This window comes from Syngnathus acus, chromosome 5, assembly GCF_901709675.1.
Source record: "Syngnathus acus chromosome 5, fSynAcu1.2, whole genome shotgun sequence".
Classification (NCBI taxonomy): Eukaryota; Metazoa; Chordata; class Actinopteri; order Syngnathiformes; family Syngnathidae; genus Syngnathus; species Syngnathus acus.
This window is the reverse complement of record NC_051091.1, coordinates 11,362,246-11,383,236: the sequence shown is the minus strand read 5'-3', so window position 1 is coordinate 11,383,236 and position 20,991 is coordinate 11,362,246. Positions and strand designations below refer to the sequence as shown.

The window sequence follows — 20,991 nt, the reverse complement described above, 5'->3', positions numbered from 1 at the left end:
AAAATTTATGAAGCACGACATAAAATCTGCTGAATAAACTATAGAGGCGCATAGAATTCTGGATTCTCCCCACGGTTAAATAAAACATCATTGATGACCATTAAAGCAGTCAACGCTACACTCCTCATACATGTTTAAACAGTGAAATCATTGAAGTAAATGTGAGGTAATGACACTCCAGCAGGCAACACAGTGTGTATTTAACAGCATCATCAATTTATCTGTTTAACTTAATCTATTCATTCCAGTTGACTTAAAAAAAATAAAATAAAAAAAAACAGGCATGTGAACCACTACACTACGAGGCCTTCCCCAAATCTTTTGTGGCCAAACAATTTTGAACGAGCCGTTTGGATTTTTCCTGGATTGTGATCTAACTGCAGCTTTCATCTGCTATGACTTAGCCATGAGGCTAGGCATAAAAAAAAAAAAGTTGTCTTTTTAATTGACAGACAACCAGGAAGCACTATCACGTCAGTAACTTTAACGGGTAGTGCCAATGAGGCTGATGTCAAAGGTCAGCTAGCAGGTTAATGGTTATGGTTATGCATCACGGGCTTGTCATTGAACGTCAGTACTATATGTGTATGTGTGGCCACGAAAGCTGTATATTGGTGTTGAAGTCCTATCAGCGAGGTAAGAGCATGGCTGAGATGGATGTGACATCTCATTTAAGCGAGATCACCGCCACTCCATTCCCCACGGTGCGTGCGTGTCTGTACGTGTGCATCTTATCTTGGATTTCATCTGACCATGACAAAACAAACAGCTCATAAGTTTTTATATACATCTAATGGTCAGTTTAATACTGAAAGCCCTCACTGTGTGCGTGAAAGTATTCTGTGTCTTTTCAATCACTGCCAAAGTGAACTCGTCTTGAAGAAAAATGTGCAGACTGATCGATCCAAATAGACAATGATAGTGCCCGCATGTGCACAGACGCACACACACCACATTTATTTAATGCCTAAAGGTTAATGTGATGGGTTTTTTTTTTTTGCTCATCTCGCAGGAAAAAAAGAACACCAAGCATGCCGGAGGTTGCTTCGCATTTCGTCTCATTGCCTGTCAGTGGGCGCGGGATTATTCATGTGGAGTGCCCGAGAGGGAAAACACATGTGCTAGAGGAGGCAAAAATAAATAAAAATGGCAGCCGGAAGGCCCGAGTAGAGATCAACAAAAAGAAAGTGATGAAAAAACAACAATCTTACATTTTCCATCCATACCTTTTTGTTGTTATACACTACCTACATTTATACACCTTACGCTCACTGGTTGTAAAATTGCGTACACATTAAAAAGTCACTTTTCCAGGAGTTCAGCTCACATATCCATTGTGACTCAAATACTAAAGATTTTGGTTTTATGGGGATGTTCATTTTTGACTAGAGTAGAGCTAAAGCATTGCTCTCGTCTGCTTTTCATGTTCATCTAGGTGAAGATGAGCCTGTTGATATTCTCAGACATGAAAGGCAGCCGTTATCTCCCATCCACCCCTGCGTGGACACGTCTGCATGTATTTGCCTTCCAGCACCCCCTTGTTCCATCCGTGCTTTCTGCCGCCTCGTTTGAATCGGCATGAAAAGGCTGCCTCTTCTCTGTCGTGCCGTCCGTCGACGGCTCCCTAAGTGTCTCGCCGCATTCGAAGTACTGCGGCGAAAGTGTGCCACACGCTGTGCACTGTTGCACTCAAGATAACTCAAACTCCAGAACATGGCGGTGTTTCTTCAGGTGTGCCAGTCAAGCAGCCCGATTGGCATTCTTGTATCATAAAGTCGATTGTAATTATCACACTTAAGGACAATTAGTCGCTGATGACTGTAAACAGACTTGGGGTGATTTGCCATTAAACGAGGCGATACTTTAGCGAAGCAATCGGAAAGGTATATTAGCCACATATTCGCACCAGTAATGACGCCATTAACAAGGAAAAACAGCTGCTAGCCTTTCAATTTCCTTTTCTAATTTCTTTTGGTTGAGAATAGAAGTTAGCCATCAGCTAATCCGATTTCCAACAACTACCGTATTTTCCGGACTATAAGGCGCACCTAAAACCCTAAAAATTTCTCGAAAGCCGACAGTGCACCTTATAGTTTGGTGCGCCTTATATATGGATCGAATTCCTAAATTTAAACTGGCCCGAAGCATTGTGTCATGAAATCAATCATAAGTGGCCCGCTGAAGACTATGAATCATGAATCAAAAAGACTATGGATCATTATTTTGTGATTATAAAGTGATTTGTTGCGTCTGAAGTTGAAATAAAAAAAGATAAAATGGAGAATGATTTGATTTGGCTTAAAAATCTGACATGATGCATTAATGGTGCACCTTATAGTCCGGTGCGCCTTATATAAGGACAAAGTTTTAAAATGGGCCATTCATTGAAGGTGCGCCTTATAGTCCGGTGCGCCTTATTGTCCGGAAAATACGGTACTGTACATTTAGTGTCATGGTTAATTGTATTTTTAATCATTTGCTTTAATTTCCTATTAAAATGATTCCTCTATGTCTTTAAGTAAAACCAATCCGCAGCACAAAAAAAGTTTGGGGCACCCTGAACAGTGCGGGGGGGGGGGGAAATCAATGACAACCTTGTTTAATCGACTTTGACTTGACTTTCATCCAGTTATAAGAGGACCAGAAAACATTAGGGACAAAAAAAGACTCAAATAGTGCAGAAATAGTGTTTGACATGCCTTTACAATTATTCAGACAGAAAATGGTTTTCCCTTGTCTTTTAGCATCAAGAAGCACATAGGACGCCGCTAATGAGGCTTGCTATAAGCACTTTTAAATAGACATTTGTGCCTCGCACCTGATGAAGTGCTGTGAGGCCGTCTTCGTTGCAGAGGTCTGGGCTCACGTTGTTCTTCAGCAGGTAGCGCACTGGTGGGAAACAGACAAAGGAAGTGATTAATGAGAGCCAACGACTTGGAAATATTGCTATTAAGCTTTTTCCTTCGATTGGCTTGGATTAATGCGCTCGCGTTTGCAAATTTAAGCTTCGCGCTTGTCCACTGATGGAATACGAAATGTGGTGGCTTTAGAATTAGAAATGGTGTTTTGATTGTTTTTGTTTTATTTTGCCCCAAAATATACAAACATAGAGAAAAATGAGACACTTGTTGTTACAACCATGATATGCAGAAGTGCATGAAAAAAAAAATGCAACAAAATCTCAAGATCCCTCCTGATCCTTTTGTTCCCCTGATGCTGCTTCTCTCATTCCATTAGTCAGTCACACTTGTGGGAACTTCAATCTCTCATATTAACGGTCCTGTCGGGATGTTACCTAATTGACCTTGGGGAAATATGAATGGCATTGTCGACGAGGGCGGGGCTATTTGTTACGAGTGGGGGTTGGGTGATGTAATGACATGTAGGATTACAGCGTTTGCCGGTCTAGTGGCCAAAACAGATAAAGCCTTCACAAATACGCACACACACACACACACACACACACAGAAAATAAATCAGCAATGTGAACGTAGGTAAACCTCTAAGCAGGATGTGATGCTTATTGACATCCTGTTGCTGACGCCATCTGTCTATAGCCCCCCCCTCCAAAAAAAAAAAAAACAACTGTCCAAAGAATGAGAGATGAGAGAGATTTGAGGTTATGATTATTGCCTGTCACTCTAGACCTAATATAGCCTTTCCTCACAATCGTTGTTCAAGCATTGCACTTAATCGTAACATGTGGGGTGTCCAGGCTGGTTTGCTATTACAGACCACTTCAATAGGTCATCAATGGTTGCCATGACAATGACTCCATATTTCAAGTCAGTACTGTCAAAACCACTTCCAAACATTTTGTAACTGCTTGTTATTCTAGTTGAGGTATTATTCCAGACATATTCTTGAACTTTTAGATAATGTCGTGTGCATTCATAAAGGAAGAAAATGTTCTCCCGGGTTAGAAGTGACTTTAGCTTGATGCACAGTGTAAAAATAGATGACTTTGCTGGAGGATGCATTTACTTTAAAAGGAGCTGGCATTTTTTTTTTTTTTTTTGCTACAAGTGCTGTAGTCTGTTTCAAACAGCTCATAAAAAAACCTCACTTTTTTTGCACAACGTCCTCCGCAAACAAATACAGTGACCCTTTTTAAAAACGTTTACTTTTTACCATTTTAAAACTTTTTTTAAGTTGCGTGCAAAGTTTGTCTCAAATCTAGTACTCCAATTTTACTTTCATTTCAGATTTGTTCTGCTTTCTACTAGGTGTGTAATGTCACTGAACTGTTCTGCTTGGTAGTCAGCTGCATTGTAGCCGGCGTGACAGAGTCTGTCTATCATGTCCAAGTCTGCCATAAATATGGCCAAGGACGAGGTTATCTGTCCCATACACACACTAACACACACAAGACTGATCTGTATTAATTGAAAGGAGCCTGGAGCTTGCGTTCAAAACATCGCAACAAATAAAGAGAAGCTCTCGTTAATTACCAGTGACAACCAAGATGTAACATTCAGAGCAAGACTAAATCATTGCAGTAAGATGGAAAATAACACAGAATGCTACTTGGACAGCGTTCATGATTCAGAACGTCAGATGGGGACCAAAATAGCCTCGTTAGAATAAAAATCACAGAACTTTTAATCTTCTAGCAGTGAGGCTAAATTGGTCTTATAAATGAGACTTTCAAACCGAAAGTGAGGGCTCGAGATGGCACAGTAGCTTGAGAATAATAAAGGCAAAGATCATTTTAAACCTGATACAATACACAAAGCACACAAGTGGGTTTAGTCACAACCCTGCCACTAATGCGACTATATGCCCATCTGGTGGTGAATAGAAAACTGAGGCAAAAAAGCTAAATGAGTTTAGTTAAAACTGTGCATGACATTCTGCTCAGCTTTCCAATAATACACAAAGAACATAAATGTCATGGACAGTGCCGCCATGCCGTCACGCACATCTGGTAGCAAATAAAGAACACAAGGGGCATTATTTTTATTCCTACTATAGGTCTCGCACAAAACAGTGCAACTGGCGCATGGGTGGAGTTTTCTTTCTTTTGGTATTTTGCTAGACTTTACACAGGGGGGCGTTGGCGCCATTGTGCGCTGTTGTGGGATGGATCATTGCAAAGTCCCTCATTCACATTAAATTCAAGGCGGTCAGAGCGCATGCATACTTAACATTTTAGAAACAGAAATAGACTCGCTGGGGTCCGTGCATGACATTGGCAAGTAAACTGCAAGATCTCTCCTTGCCAATCTTACAATACACAAAGACAACATACGTAAGTAAATGTCTCAAGATCCATCAAAACAGGGCGACACGGTACTTCTCCTAAGACTCAGTTATTTATTTACAAGCCATTAAAAAGTCTGTTTTCTATAATATGTCAGTGTATCGGAAGTAAGTGACTTCAGTCGGTGCCACAATCCCTTGAGAATGACTAAACACGCAAAACACGTCTTTAAAAAGCAATCCATTAGCTGGGAGGGTCACCATGACGATTATCTGCCGTCGCAAGCAATCAGTGCACATATCTGGCACATGACTTCCTGGGCGGGCTCGGTGAATTCCAAGCGGCGGGAGAGCTGGACAAGATGCTTCCCAAAAGATAAAAAGATATGTCAACAAACAAGGGCACAGGAAAGGGAGCGCACCCTTCCTTCCTGTTATCTCAACGGGGGCATGCAGTCAATACTGCTAATGTTAGCGATAGGACCGTCCCAAGTGGACCAGGAGATAGTTCAAAGGCAATAACGCCGGCGCCGCTGTGGACCCCCGAGTCATAACACTTATTAAAACGCTTCATCGCTGTTGTGTACTTTCAGTGGATTTCAAACATCTACACACTCCTGTTCAAATGCCAGGCTTTAAAAAAATATATAGACATATAATCCTGATATGAATCTGTTTTAAAAAAAAAATCCTCCATTAATATGGTCGATTAGCCATACAATTAATTGGGAACAAAAAAATCTTTTTGAGAAATTAAACAAAAAATAATAATGTGGTTGCACAAGTGTGCACACCCTCTTATCACTGGCATGGGGTGGCTGTGTTCAAAATTAACTAATTAGATTCAAACTAAATGGCAGTCAGCAAAAAACCACCAGAATTCTTAATATGCCATTTTATGATAATTTTACCCTCGAACTCATGATTTGTATTTCCATTATTTTCTCTGGTGAAGAGTCTCGAAATCCAAACTGTTGATCTTTTTTAGCTTGCGATAAAATGTCATTTTTTGTTGTTGTTGAGAACCTCCCCTTTTCCAGGCAATCTCTTTGGGGTTCAACTTGAGGTTACTTAACATGAAGCAATACAGGAACAGTTTGTTGGTGAGATGAGAGTGGAAGATCTTTTATTGCATGGATGAATGTGGAGTCACAGCGTGGCTCCCAAGGGCTCTCAATGAGAATCAGGCCAACTTATGGTCGGCTAACATGCGTATTACGAGAGGCGAGTCCAAGAATCGACGATTTTTATGCAGCAGCTCTTTTTGCTATATTGAAGCGGTAAATCTGTTTTGCGGCAATAACACCTGCCACGGTGTCTGCTTCTATCACACGCTCTTAAACGATGCTGTTGAGATACGCTTGATATGCTTTATGTGATATGACTAAAATGCCACTGTGGTTTATAATCCTTCTGAGCGAGCGACAAGCTGTAAAAATCCAAGACAGTATTTTTACTGCTTACTTGTATATTTTTAAAATAGGTCTGGCGATCATGGCGAGTGTTGTCTAGCCATCTATTTTCAATGGCGTTTTTCGGCATTATGCGAGAGAAGAGGGTTCAACCTGGTCTGAAAATGACGACGCATCTATTCATCCATTTTCAATAGCATTTGTCCTCATTTGTTTAGCCTGTTCCGTCTAAAATAAATGTTAGCAAAATGCAGGGTCCCACCGTCACAGTCACACATCTGGACAATTTAGAATTGCAGCCAGACAAAATTGCTTTATAGACTGTGAAAATATCACGAGTTACGTATTGTGACCAATAAAGACGAGTGAGCCTGACCCAGCCAATATATATTCTGTGCTCAATACATAGCTCCGAAACTTCACTTAACTTAACTCATTTAAAGATGAGGCAGAGACACTTTATAGCTACCTATTCTGTTACAGTCCCCCCCGACAATGCCAGAGGAGCTCATGCGAATGTGTTCCTCGCGGCTAGGTCCAATATACTTCCTCAGCTTTCCGCCACACAAAAAGTAGGCCACATCCATAAGTAGCATGGAAATGACATTGGTTTTATAGGACGTTTGGAGAGAAGAGCGGAAATATAATTAGCTTCCACCAGGCGTTATAATTATCCTGATGACCTATTGAGGGACGTTAATTGTACGCTACGCCGCCGCAGGACACAACAATGTACGGGGTCGCCATGAAATAGAATAAACATAACACGCACTGCTGCGCACGATTGCTTCACTCTATAATGCTGATGGTGTCATTACTGGGCAAATCCTTCAGGCAATGTTGCAGATGCCGGCAATTCTCTTGACGTTATGATTGACTTTTGTGTACAATCTCTATTAACTTTTGTTCAACACATTGAGACTGAGCCGATGAACTGTTTTGACAGGATAAATTGAATTTGGACAGTTCTGGGTAAATGTTTTTTTTCTCAGAATCACTCAAAAGGAATCACAAATAGATCATTTAAATCAGTGATGGACTCTTTTCAACCAGCACACTCATTTGGTGCTGCTTTGTCCTCAAGCCATGAAGACGCGGTCCACGTCACGCTCTAAACGTCACTGCGGAGCGGTAAAATCGACAAGTCAGCGAATAGTTGAACGCTTACTTTATATGTCATAATAAACAGTGCTGTATTTTGTATCGTGTACATTCCCTATGGCTCCCAGATGCTTAAAACAAATGGCTCCTTGTTTATCACAGCACAACAATGGAGCTCCAACATTGTCTTACTGTTTTACTCTCACAAGGCCTACTGGCACGACACGGTCCAAGTCTGGTCCAGTCTGGCGTTTGATCTATGTGCGGTAAAGAGAGTGAAAAGTAGCGCTAAATAAAGTTTGGGGGAGAGACAAATGTTTGTTTCGTTTCTCTCCCTCTCCAGCTGTGCGCTATAAAGATGGCTGACACCCTCTGATTACTGGAAGGAACCAAAAGTTCAGCCGGCAGGGAGTCAAACTAAACTGTGAGAGTCCCATCTCGACACTACATATGTGAGGTAAACATCACTCAAATTGACTGGATAGTTTTATCATCACACTTGGCAAATTTTAAAAAGAGGTTTCAATTGCTTTGGGTGCTTCTTGTGTTGAACGTAACCACTCTGTGTCCACTAATGAGGCATTCTGGTTTGGTTTAGTTTTGGTTTGGTGAGGCCTAATCCTCGGAGGATAATCCAAAATCCTATTTCGGGATTATGGGCAGGGAGGAGGGTCTTTTCATTGATTATTATGAGGAGGTGTGGAAGGAGGGGGGAGGGGGGGGCAAGTTTTCTCATTTAAAAGATCTTATTGGTGTATTTTGTCACGCTAAAAAAAAAGCACTGTTGTGAGGCTGACATCCCCCACCCCACTGCCCTGATTGATGCCAAAATTTGAGACCCTGAATCAGCCTGATTATCCTCAAGCCCGAGGCCAATATGGCAACCGTGATGCTGCAAAATGAGACCTGCCGCTGAGTAGCTTGAGGCCACGGTGACCTCATTTACCATGGAAGTAGGAAGAGGGAGACGAAAGGGACCTGTTGGAACTACCAGTGCAAATCGTAGGCTGATTTTCAATCATTGTAAATAATTGCAGCATCATTAAGTGGCTGTCACATTATTCACTGAGTGTGAATACGAAAAGCATCCACTTGGGATTTTATTGCCTAAATCTAAAAGTCTGTATGGCACTAACGCTATGGGGTCCTAGTTTGGTAGACTGGCACCATTCTGGCAGACCAAGGGCATTTTCTATTACATTCCCCCTGGCAGACCTGCTAATTTGGTGAAACAAAATTTTAGACTACCTAACACAGGGGTGGGCAAACTTTTTGACTTGCGGGCCGAATTGGGTTCTAAATTTTGACCGGGGGGCCGAACCAGGAGCAGATGGATGTAGTGTTTGTGTGAAGTAACATGTAAAGGTCATTGCATAAAAGGTTTTTACTTTCAGTAGATACTAAAGCATGGATATTAAAAAAAGCTTTTTGAAAACAAATGCATTTATTAACAGCATTAAAAAATATTTCACCAAAAAACTATTATCAGTGATTCTTATTAAATACGACACTGTTATGATGAATAACATTTTCCATCACTTCAGCGCCTGCAGGTCAGATTTATGAAATATGTTTATCTAATGAGGCGAAATCACATCCAACGGCAAACATTCTGACCAAATACATCATCTTGAAGAATCAGTGAAAGAATACATGTAAATAAAGTAATAAAGAAATCAATAGTATTGTTGGTTTCCCTTTTTTGCTAGTGCATCATAGTCTGGAGTAAAATTTGTTGTGGTAATTCTTAGGATAGAGCCGAGGTGTCGGTCCGTTAACCTAGATCTGTGACGGGCTTTGTTGACGCTCATGTGGCTGAACGTCTTCTCACACACGTAGGTCGAGCCAAATTGTCCACTCTTTTTTAACATTCGGCACTGTGTCCACCTTTCTTTTCTTCGGGCCACTCATTTTAATGGAAGGATTCCAGGGGAAGGTTTGTGGGTGGCATTAGCGTAAAACTGTATCTGAAAACTCAGCGCGCGAATTACGAGAATATTGACGTCACAGCCTACACTCGAAATTCGGCACTGATAGATGAAATTACTACGTACTACTGAGTACGCACACGCACTTGTGAGTGTGCACCGAGCTTTCTGACACGGCTCCCGGGAGTAAATGCACCGGCGGGCGCTTCCCCATCTACTGGGGAAACATAGTAATTGCAGGGAAAATGACCCCAAAAAAAATTTATAATACAATTTATTCAGGTTTGGCGGGCCGGATTAAACGGCCCCGTGGGCCGGATGTGGCCCGCGGGCCGTAGTTTGCCCATGTCTGACCTAACAGCAGGTCAAAACGGTGGCGCAGTTGGTGTAACGTGATTTTGGTGTGTTTGATCAAGACACAGACAGATTTTGTGGAAACCATCATGTCATTTCCTTCATAATATGACAACAGCTTGGGAAAATTCCTATCATGTTTGTGGGTGAAAGGCGACGGTCTATAATTGCCCCACGTCACATGCACAACCGACTAAATCATCCGCAAGGATTGATCTTGCGGTTTACTTGTGTAAACACAGTCATGTCAGCTACATTATGCCCATTTCTACCTGTGGAAAAAGTCTAGGAAATTACCAAAAGCAAGAAAACTCGACCCATGTGTACAGTTAAACTGCATTTTGCACTAGACTTGCGCTGGATGTGATAATAGGCCCCCTGACTCTATTTTCATTCGGTGTTGTCATTGATTGCAGTTAATGGCCAATCTACACCCGACGTAGCTCAGTCTGACTCTACCATCATCGTCCATCTTTTTTGCTATTCATTTTGCTATTAGCCTTTCTCCATGACAACCATTGTGTACACGATGATCATTATAAAAAATGTCTAGATAGAATTTTATTACCAAAGGCTTAATGTCATTTGCTTTGCTGTAGCTTGTGTTTCTGTTTATGGCCCACTTTGCTGAAAGGTCTGAGTTGTCATTTTGACTGGGAAATGTCAGACACTCAAAAACAGTTTTTGCTTAATCGTGCTCGCAAACAACATCTCGGCTCAGTGATAATGTTGATTCTATGAGAGCGCAGTCAAATGAAGGAAATGAACACGAGTGCTGCAAAAGCAAAGGACACAATGACGGAAGGGATCAGTGAACCGCTCGAGTATAATAAACAGCCTATCACTGATGTGTCACATTTACACAAGCCAGTCATTTGCTAAATGATGCGACTGAATAAGTAAAAACGTCAGTTCGGTCTCAGTAATCCTAAATGATGTTTTATGAGCCGAATGAGTCAGTTGCCCGAGCCGAGCCGCATAGACTCGCTGTGCCAGTCAACCGAGCGGCAAATGCCTGGTGGAGTCTTTACCCCAATTTTAATTTATGGAGACGAAGCATGAGGGGAAGGGGGTGGTAAAGAAAATAGTTGAGCTGGTCTTGAGGCTGCCCTGAGACGTCATAAAAAAAAAAAAAAAAAAATGAAGCTAATCACAGAGGGCTGGTAGGAAACGATGAAGGCATAATCTGAAAATACAGCCGTGTTAGTGTTGAGGCCGACAGAGCGTAATTAAAATATAGGTGCTCGATTCCGCGCCAGTTTGCAGGCTACGACTGATACTCGGACCACGACAAGCCTCACACAATGCGATAGATGTCACATGCGCAAGGATACATCTTATCTCCAAGTCTTAGTGGCGGCGTGGCTTCAAGCACCGAATGACACTTGAGTAATCAACTGCCGCATTGTCAATGACAACCACACGACACGGGAGAGCAAACTGCCTGCACATTTTCCATCATTAGTACGATGATTTCATGAATACGGTCAGTGAGAAAGGAACCATTATGCACTTCACAATTTAAAACTTTCCAAATGTGATTGGGTTAAATAATTTTAAAACTGTTTTCCACTTTTAATGTGACCTATGACCTGTACATATACATAAAAAAAAAAAAAAAAGCTCAATTGACTTAAGTGGATGACTTATTAGAGCACAACTATTTTTAAAGGGATGGCCACCACTATGGTTCGTATATTTAATACTGAAGCATTTCCTGACAACTCAGCTCGTAAAAAAGTACCACCCTAGCTGCTACAACAATATGACTGCGAGTCAAAACTGAGCATTGTTATCTTTGTGGAGGCAGGACTTTTCATACAGCTCGTGTATTACATCTGGTTAGATAGCGCACACGGGACTATTGTTGCGTCTCGTCTCTGTGTAAGACGACTGATAGGCTCATTGTTATGACAGGAACACGTGTACAATGCAAAATACAAAATGCATCAGTTTCTGCTTTGACCCTGAGAATCAAATTGTACATTTGAAGACAAAACACACCACACACATACCGATAATTTCAGACATATTTGAGCGTTTGTCCTCATTTTACGCTCAAAGACAGCAAAAAATTGATTGTTTTGTCAATTATCAGATTGTGATCCTGAGCAATTATCGCGTGATGTCCAAACCGAGGTGTGATGCAAGGTCACTGTAGTTTACTGCCGTGTGCATCTTACGAGACAGTTCAAAGGTGAAATGGGCTTAGTAAACAGGTTCCTGGTTGTCATGATCACTACTCAGCTGAGCAGGGAGAAGAAAATTGCTTTACTACAAAAAAAAGAGGCACTATTTTTGACTATATTGCACGCTAATAAACAATATGGCCGCTCACCCACTTTAATGGGAGCCATCTTCACTGCGCTATGAATTCCTGCTCTTTTTACGAGAACCGGAAAAAAAATCGAAATGGATAACAAGCTTCTCTTTTCTCTTTGGTCTCGATCCAATTCCATTAGAAATGTGTTAGGCAGCAGCAGCTGCAGGGGTCTTTTTGTAGAGCCACTAGTAATGTATCGTTTGCCCCCACTCCCGCTTCTAATTATGGTAACAAGGTGTTAGAAGTAGATCTCAGTGTGATGCGGTGCGCCTCGACATCACAGCAACAGTAATTCACAAATAGTCTATAAGCTCTGGTCAATGAGTTCTGCTCAATTAGCTGATCAATTGTGCATGTTTTGCTCAATTGTTCCTGCGTGCAGCTGTTCTGGATGAGTTGTAGGCATGATAATTAATAGCGCATTCTGTCTATCAATAATAATAGTTCTGCCTCAGTGGTAATCAAAACTGAACATTATCTATTGCAATTGGATGTCATTAGGGCATTTGTCGTACTGAAAATAACTAGGCTACTGGTGACATCAATTAGAGTCCCGGATTTTATTTTCTTTTTTTAGTTGCTGAATTATGTTTGTCTTTTATAGTGTGAGAGGTAACATCACCGAACACCCAATCACAAATGTGCTGCTTATCAGAAGCTATCATTGCTAGCTAGTGCTAATCTGTTTTATCTGCTGTAAATTGGCCAAATTGTAACAACAGTCTCTGAAATTAAGTAATTAAGTCAAACTTCTCTCATGCTTCTCCTTTAAAATTGGTCATTTAGTTATACAATATAACAAGAATGGGTTTAATTCGGTTAGTTGAGAGAATTCAGAGAGATATTTTTGAATCCCACCAAGAATCAAATTAAAAAATATCACTGAATTGATTCATTGATCTTGATTTTTACCCCGAACGTCACGTTGTCTTCACATTGCCTTAAAGTATTCTCACGCACAGTGATGTGTTCTAATTACATCACATTACGCCTCGCTCCAGTGCCGCTCGCATGCGCCCATATGCTCGGCAGCAAAGCCGCTTCGCTCCAGTGAGACCGAAGGCACCAGAAGAAGACAAAAAGCTCCTGAGAGAGCTCATTTGCACACAAATAACCGAGCAAGACTTCTTCTTCCACATGAGGCCGCCTGGCTCGTTGCTGGAGCCCAAAATCTACTCGCTCCTCCTGCGTGATCTTTATGCTAATGACATGGTAGGAAGAAGGGAGAAAGTAGGCAATGAAACCAAAAGCAAATGTGAATGTCTAAAAATGGACTGTGGATTTTAGGTTGAGGCTCCCCCGACATGGAGTTGGATGTTATAATTGCCAGTGGTATGTGAGGTGTAATTAGCGTGTTGTCAGTAGTGAAAGCACGCCGGTGAAAACTGCGACAGGCTACGCTGCTATTCGTAACAATCTAGCCAAAACAATCCTTTTTCAAACTATATGTTGGCATAACAACCAGACACCTGGGGATGCGCCTCATCGCTTAAACACAGTTGTGTGTCTTTGTAACCTTGTGAATCTCCAGATTGACAATTCACTTGTGTTGAAATGTATTCAAATGGAAAAACAAGCATATGTCGATACTTTTATAAACTGAAGCCCCTATGTTGTAATAATTACGCTACCCCATCATTACTGGCGGAGACGTTTCTGTTTTCTCCTGTTGGATTTGCAGATTATCCCGGTGTACAATTTCTCAGCCCTTGAGTTGTTAGGATGTGTGTCAAGTCAGGATGCATCCTCTCCACAAGCTCGTACCCCCATTCTAAAGCAGCCTCTTTAGTGCCATTCTGTACCGCCAGCAGGCTCATCCATAATGGAGACACTATTATGGGAGCCTCCTTGGGCTGGATTTACACTGTAGATCTGAATACTCCATTCCAATGTAGTGAATATTGCATATCCAATTTTCTTGACTGTCTATTTACTGTATATCACTGTTTACATTTATTACCTAATGCTTTAAATCCGGGTAACCTTGGCCACCAGCCGTCGTTGGCTTTCCTTATTGAACGCGACGCGCGCCGCTAATGTGCCGTACTTACAACCCATCTGTCTATGAAATAGGCTAGCAATTTTTTCAAACTCGCTGATCTGTACTTTTTACTCTGTACTACGCTGAACTGTATTTTGTGGACGTCACGCTCGTACCACATGGGTTCCTCCATCTGCCCGTTAACGCCGCCATCACGCCAATCGGAATTGTGCCACGTAGGAAGCAAAGACAAAAACATCTGTCGTGGAGGCGTTAATGCGACACGCAGAAAACTGAATTCCGTCCAGGGTTCAGAGACAACCAAGGGGGCAAGAGTCGAGGTTGTCGACCTCCCGGAAATATCCAGAAGAGTGTCCAGCTGCCACCCAGGTCGCATGCTGTCTTTTTCTTTCATCTCAGTCACCCGCACATGTTCGCCTTCATTACGCGGCGGCTGATGGCAAACAGATCAATGGTGCCGCGGCAAGTTCACGAGTGCAAAGCAGATGACAAACCCGAGAAATATTCTGCTGGATGTCTGATGTATTTAGGCCAGGTTATTTTTAATGCTAATGTCCATATTGTGTAGAGCCTAACAAATGTATCACAGCAAAAAAAAAATGCAGCATCATGAAGTGCTTTGATGAAGACGCTTTCAAATTCCAGATGTGCCGTTTTGAACGGGAACACAGAATTACAAAGTATAATTTAGGTTCAAATTCCACCCCAAAAACTGAAAACAAAAACACCGTATGTCTCCTTTAAAGTAGAAGTTTAAAGCTGTTTGGTTGTTAATCTTCGTTCCAAATATATGAAAGGGTTGCATTACATTTGAAAAAGTTCACACTTATTCACCTGAGATAAACGAGGCGGCCTTAGCGGAACTGATGATTTCTACGAGAATATTCCCTCCTCAGACTTTAAAGACAGCTTGCTCAAATAAAGGATGTGCAGCGACTCCATTCGTCTCACTTCAGCCCACTGTATGTTCAAGTGAATTTCAATGAGAAATCGCATCTCAAAGACAACTGCGCGCAATCGTTCGATAGTCGAGTCATGTTTTTTATTTTTTTTTATTTGTCCCCTCGCGCACAACACTTACTGTATCATCTCCAAAAGAGGAGGGCGGGCCGGTCGCGCCAATCCGTAAAGAAATTTTAATTAAAAGACTGGCAGAGTTTGTGCTCGGCGTGACAACTCCATTATTCCCGCGGTGATAAAACATTGGCCTAGTCGAACAAATTCAGCTCATTAACTGGCAGCTCAAGTGGGCGCGATCAGATAGAAGTGGTATTTTCTGAGAGGTGACACCAAATGTGGAGGGAGGGAGGGAGTATTTCAATCTGGCTTCTCTGAGCTTTGACCTTGTCGCACACTTACAAGACAATGAAATGAGTGTGATGGTTGCTTCACAATGTAAACAGATTTGGAGTTTCTAAAATAACTTTGCACACGATGAGTACGCAGCCAATGAGTGCGTCTACCTTCATCCGGGTCGTTCCTGGCTGACGCTTCCAGGAGCGCCACGCTGGCTGCGAACGACACTCTCCTCTTGGCCTCGACGTGCTGGTAGCCGTTGGCGGTGCGTCCCCTCCTGTCCGCCTTGCGCTTTTTGTTTTGCATCTCCTTCTCATACACGGCCCAGCGTTTGAGCTGCTGAGTGCGCCGCTTCTGGGCTGCCCGCAGCCTCTCCAGACTGGGGACCTTGTCCAGCTGCTGCAGCTCCTGGATCAGCTCCAGGTGGTTGGCCATGACGGCAAAGTGTCAGGGTGGGGTGGTGCAGTCGGGGCAGCGGGCAGAGCGATGCAGTAGGGGAAAGTCTAGCGAGGGCTGCACCTTCGGTAGTAGCCTCCTCCTGTCAGTACCTTCGTCATTGTTTTCATGGTTTCAGCAGCAGTTCTGACAAAACAGTGAGGGAGAGCGAAAGGTCATTATTATCAATAATATTAAATAATAATAATAATAAAATAAATACTAATACATAAATAATAAAATCAACAATATCATCTTAATTCAAATTATTATAATTAAAATTGTATCACCTTTTCCCAATGAAATGAATGAAAATACATTTAATTTATTTAAAGCCTGTCCAAAAGCAAACAACACCTTTTTTTTTTTTTTTTTTGTAATAACCATTATTTATGAAACGGCGTCATGTAATTATTTGGACTGCGCTTTTTAATCACTGATCTTAGTTAACATCATATAGTCTATGGATCTATAACATCAAACAAAGCTTACAGTATCGACCAATGAAATTAAGCAGGGTTTTTTTTTGGTTTTTTATTGAAGCCTTTGCAATTTTAAAACTGCAACCAAGAGAAAAGTCATGAAAACATGAGGAGAATATGCATACGCCACACTGCAAGGTCTGGGCTGAGATTCAAACCGATAATCTCTCGACTTTGAGGCAAATATGCTAATCATGACACCACTGTGCTATCTCTGTAGTTAATTAGCTCAAAGAAATAGAAGCCAACATAGTCCAACAAAAAAACAAAAGCTTGCATTTTTAATTTTCCATTTGCCTCAGACGTCCGGCTACTGCCACTCAATCAAGGTTAACCACTTCCTGGATACTGCACATGAAAGATAAGCTCACAAACTAGGGCAGCGCAGTCGTTTTTTCCGACGACTGCAACAAAAAGTTCCACTCGAGGGAAGAGCAAAAAAGGCAAAAGACTTTGAAATGTCGACAAAGGAAGGCACCTACTGTTCTGTGTGCTTTTTTTTTTGTTTTAACTTCTCAAAAGAGTTTGAAGTAAAACATGATATTCTTTTACATTTGCATTGACAAAATATTTGGGCCAATGACAGTCAATGTATAACAGCCAGGAAATCTTCTGCCCCCCTCTCTTTGCTTATTTACACTAAAGTTAGCATTTATATGTTTGAATCATCAACCACTTATTCGACAGGCTGCCTGCCGTGCCGCCTGATCCAACAACCAGTAGTGACGTGTGACGCAAAGTTTCGTTTCCTTTGCAGCAGCCAAACAGCCACTTGTAGTCAGGAAACCAATCGTCATTAATTACAGCATCACTTCGGGTATGTGTGTCGATTTTGCAGAAGTGAGTGACATGTAAAAAAAAAATAGCGCTAGAAGTGAAAGGCAAATTGGAAATGATTTTCAAAGCTGATGGTTAAAGAAAAAGCCTTACAATTTGTTCAGAAGGAATCGCCAACGAAAGTTGACAGCTATTTTCTTGTTCCCTTCTGTCAAGACAGCAACGTTGAATGTGTCTTTTCAAAAATAAATCAAATAAAAATAGCCAAAAAGGAACATAGGGATGGGAATTCTCTTTCAATAACTGATTAAAGAATTCAGTCTAATGCGTGTGATTGATTGTTAAAGTTATGACGAGAGAACGAAAAGCTGTAAGCCCCCACTGTGACATCACGGCAGCTCCCCGGGGTCCAAGGCTTGCAAATCACAGATTGACCTCAATCAGTTCCCTGGCAGCAGATAGGAATGCTACAGAACATTGCACATTTTTATTGAGAGAAAAGGGGGGGGGGGGGGGAGTGGCACTGCCTCGCAGCTCATCTGAGAAAATAGCCCCAACGCTGATAAACATTCTCGCCAGCCTTCAAAGAGATTTTTGCTGTGAAAAACAGTTTGAGTATTTTCTTTTGACAGCTACATTCACAACAGAAAAAGTCTCATTTGGCGACATGACAAGGAGGACGTTGTTTCTCTCTTCAGCTATTTTCACTTCAAAACAAAACAAAATAACAATCATGACAAGGCTACGCCGTGTGCATCCTCAATAAACCACATAATCCCGTAAACTGCGTGGTCAAAAGTAAAATATGTGGTTCCCTCCATATGGACAAAAATAACACAATATTCCCACTTTATACTACATTGGCCCAAAAAATTCTAAATGCAACATGTTTGTTTGTGTTCCTATTTCTGATGAGCTAAATGCAAAGGTAAGACATTTTCTATGTGCACAATTGCTCCCATATAATGTGCACAAATCTGTCTAAATCTGTGCTAGTAAGCATTTCTCCTCTGCCGGCATAATCCATCCACCTCGCACGGGTGCTGTAGCAAGATGCTAATTAAATAGCGTGATAGTTGCGCAGATGTGCTCTAGTCTGCCCAAAATAAAAGCCAAAGTAGATTTGTTGCACTGTGTCAATTAATATATGCTGATGACTGGTTTTCACGTCACAGTATTTCACATCATGCCCTGTCATCAGGTCCTATTTCCAAATAGAAAACGCTAACAGGCTAACAGTTGTTATGCTAACATACTGCGCAATAGCAACTTGAGTACAACAAAATGAAAACTCTAGCTATTTTTAAAATGCAGTGGAATGGAAATGTTAATGTTTACAACCAGTAATCACTTGATATTTGTGTGCATTAGTTTACGATATATAATGAGGAATATATTTATTCTACATATCCTTAATCACCTCTGTAATGATGATTACGATTTCCCAGTGACCTCAATCCAGTGAGCTGAATGAGATTTTATGATGTGATTTAAAGATAATGATTATGCTCACTCAATAGAAATGTAGGAGAAGGCCTTTGAACAAAATTTTAAGACAATGTTAAACATTTTTATTGTCCTTCATTTTATGGCTCTGCACATCTATGGTGGTTTAAGACCACTCGGGGACACTCCCGTGCTTGCAATATTTGTGACTTTAAAAAGTGTTCAGCACTCCTCTTGATAAAGGTTATTGCATGACATAAAAATCATCATTTTCCTGAACGTTTGTTGGTGATATTAGTCATGTAAAATGAAAAACTACCGACTGTTAGTATAGCAGCATTTTATCATTTTTTGTACTCGAATTGGTATCTTGCATGCCAAACCGTTAGTATGTTAGCTTTTTGTCCATTCTGCCTTTCAAATGTATCCAACAAAAATTCTCCGTTACTTGTTCTAATTAAAATCAAAATAAACTTAGTCGTAAAAGCTGATTACAGTCATGCCAAGACAGCCTTTTATTATAATATATTAACGGCACCTTTAATTTGTCAAAAGGTGGCCCGCTCGTAAAAATGATATCGTACTCGAAGTATGTATGTTTCCCATGATATACTGACAACCAGTCTAGGCCCAATCCCCTCCTCTCCCCAAAAGTCCAACACATTGACTCCAGCCTAAAAAATTTACATCCGGATGATTAATGTCTTTATTTACACTTGTACAGCAGCAGAAATAGAGAATAAAACTTTTATGATAGCAACAGTGCTCTCCATCCCGACTTGTCGACACACTTCTTCAAAATACTGCAATGATGAAGAGGCGCAGATGCATCTGGAGAGCTGCGGCGGCGATGCGCCACTTGAATAATCTCTCCTTTCTCTCTCTCTCTCTCTCTCCCTGGGGCGTCCTCTCAGAGGACATTTTGATTCTGTCTGGGTGACTTGTCCTAGTTGGCACTGGGCTTGCTGGCAGCGTGGAGGGAAAACGTATCTTCTCGGGTGAAGCCTTGATTTAAGGAGCTCTGCTCGCTTCCATTCCGGGATGGCATATCCCTTGTCGCAATGATCGGGTATACCCGCCAAAGGGAAACATTTAAACACGTTCTCTCTGGAAACTTTGTACACTTTTGTTGCGTCCATAAACTCTGGAAGCTCACACATTTTACAACACTCCTCTTGAGCTAAACGTCACATTGATCCATGTACAGTATTATTATTACATATGTGGATTGGATGATCATTATTTCTTATACTTTCATGATGTGTTGGTAGCACCGCTGCCTCAGTCTCGACATAAATATTTTATTTCTACATTAGCTCCATTGGAAAAAGCAGTTTTTCAAAGCTGCTGTAGCAGAGCTAGTAAGCCATCTCGCTCTATCATCTTGGATCAGAACTACAAATTCGACTACATTTCTTTGATGCGTCATACGGAGAAGTAATTATTTTTTTCAGATATGGGAGAATCTTTCGTTGATTGGTCTGAATTGTGCTTCAATGCCAGGGTTGAGAACACTCACAGGTACGGTGATAGCACGTAAGAAAACTAAGCAAGGCTTGAATACGGAGAAAATGATAAAATACTTTTGGTTGAAGGGTGCAGATTTGGCCAAAAAGGCCATCTGCAATTATTTTTTGCCTTTTAAGTGGTCTTGGTTTGAGAAACACTGATCTTAGGCCATCTACTGTATTGTCATTGACTATGATGCATTATCAAAAGGCAAGTTTGCTTTGACAGAGTTTATACTAATGAGACACAGAGGACCCAAGCCGCTTCAATCCAGTGCTTCACTGGGCTTACAATTAGTTCACCATTAAAAACAACCAAAGCCGTCACTCTTGGGTTGTGCATTTTTTTAATTGGTTTCCCATCTTCATTTCTGATCATTTCATCACCTATGTGCAGGTTTGAGGTCACAGAGCAAGTTTAGAGGCACAGCCAGAGCTTTTCAGCCTCTTCACTGATCCAAACTGATCCCTTTCTCCAAACTCAGTCTTCAAAAGCGTAAGCATTGCCTGTCTCGTTTTTGGGTTTTTTCCTGCACAGGACTCAATTTCCCGAGTAAACATAAAGCCAGTGACTGGCCGACAGCTTTTCCGTGTTTAGAGAAGTGTTTGTTGTGGGTTATTCCTGCACCTGCTCCACACGATCTGTAAAAATCAGCATGTGTGTTGATACCTTAGTTACTTCATTACATGAGCTTTGGGAAATTCCCTTTAACATTTCTTTTCCT

At 41.4% G+C, this 20,991-nt stretch overlaps 1 protein-coding gene across 2 annotated transcripts in view; it reads right to left on the bottom strand.

Annotated features, from left to right (window-relative positions):
- ppp1r16b (protein phosphatase 1, regulatory subunit 16B) overlaps nucleotides 1-20,991 on the bottom strand; it is a 35,542-nt gene that overhangs the window by 7,732 nt on the left and 6,819 nt on the right. For both annotated transcript variants that reach the window (XM_037252412.1, XM_037252413.1), the window contains exons 2-3: nucleotides 15,786-16,200; nucleotides 2,819-2,889 (exon numbers count right to left, since the gene is read on the bottom strand). In XM_037252412.1, coding sequence (XP_037108307.1) covers nucleotides 2,819-2,889; nucleotides 15,786-16,053 — 339 coding nt within the window. In that variant the 5' untranslated portion in view covers nucleotides 16,054-16,200. The remainder of the gene's footprint in view (nucleotides 1-2,818; nucleotides 2,890-15,785; nucleotides 16,201-20,991) is intronic.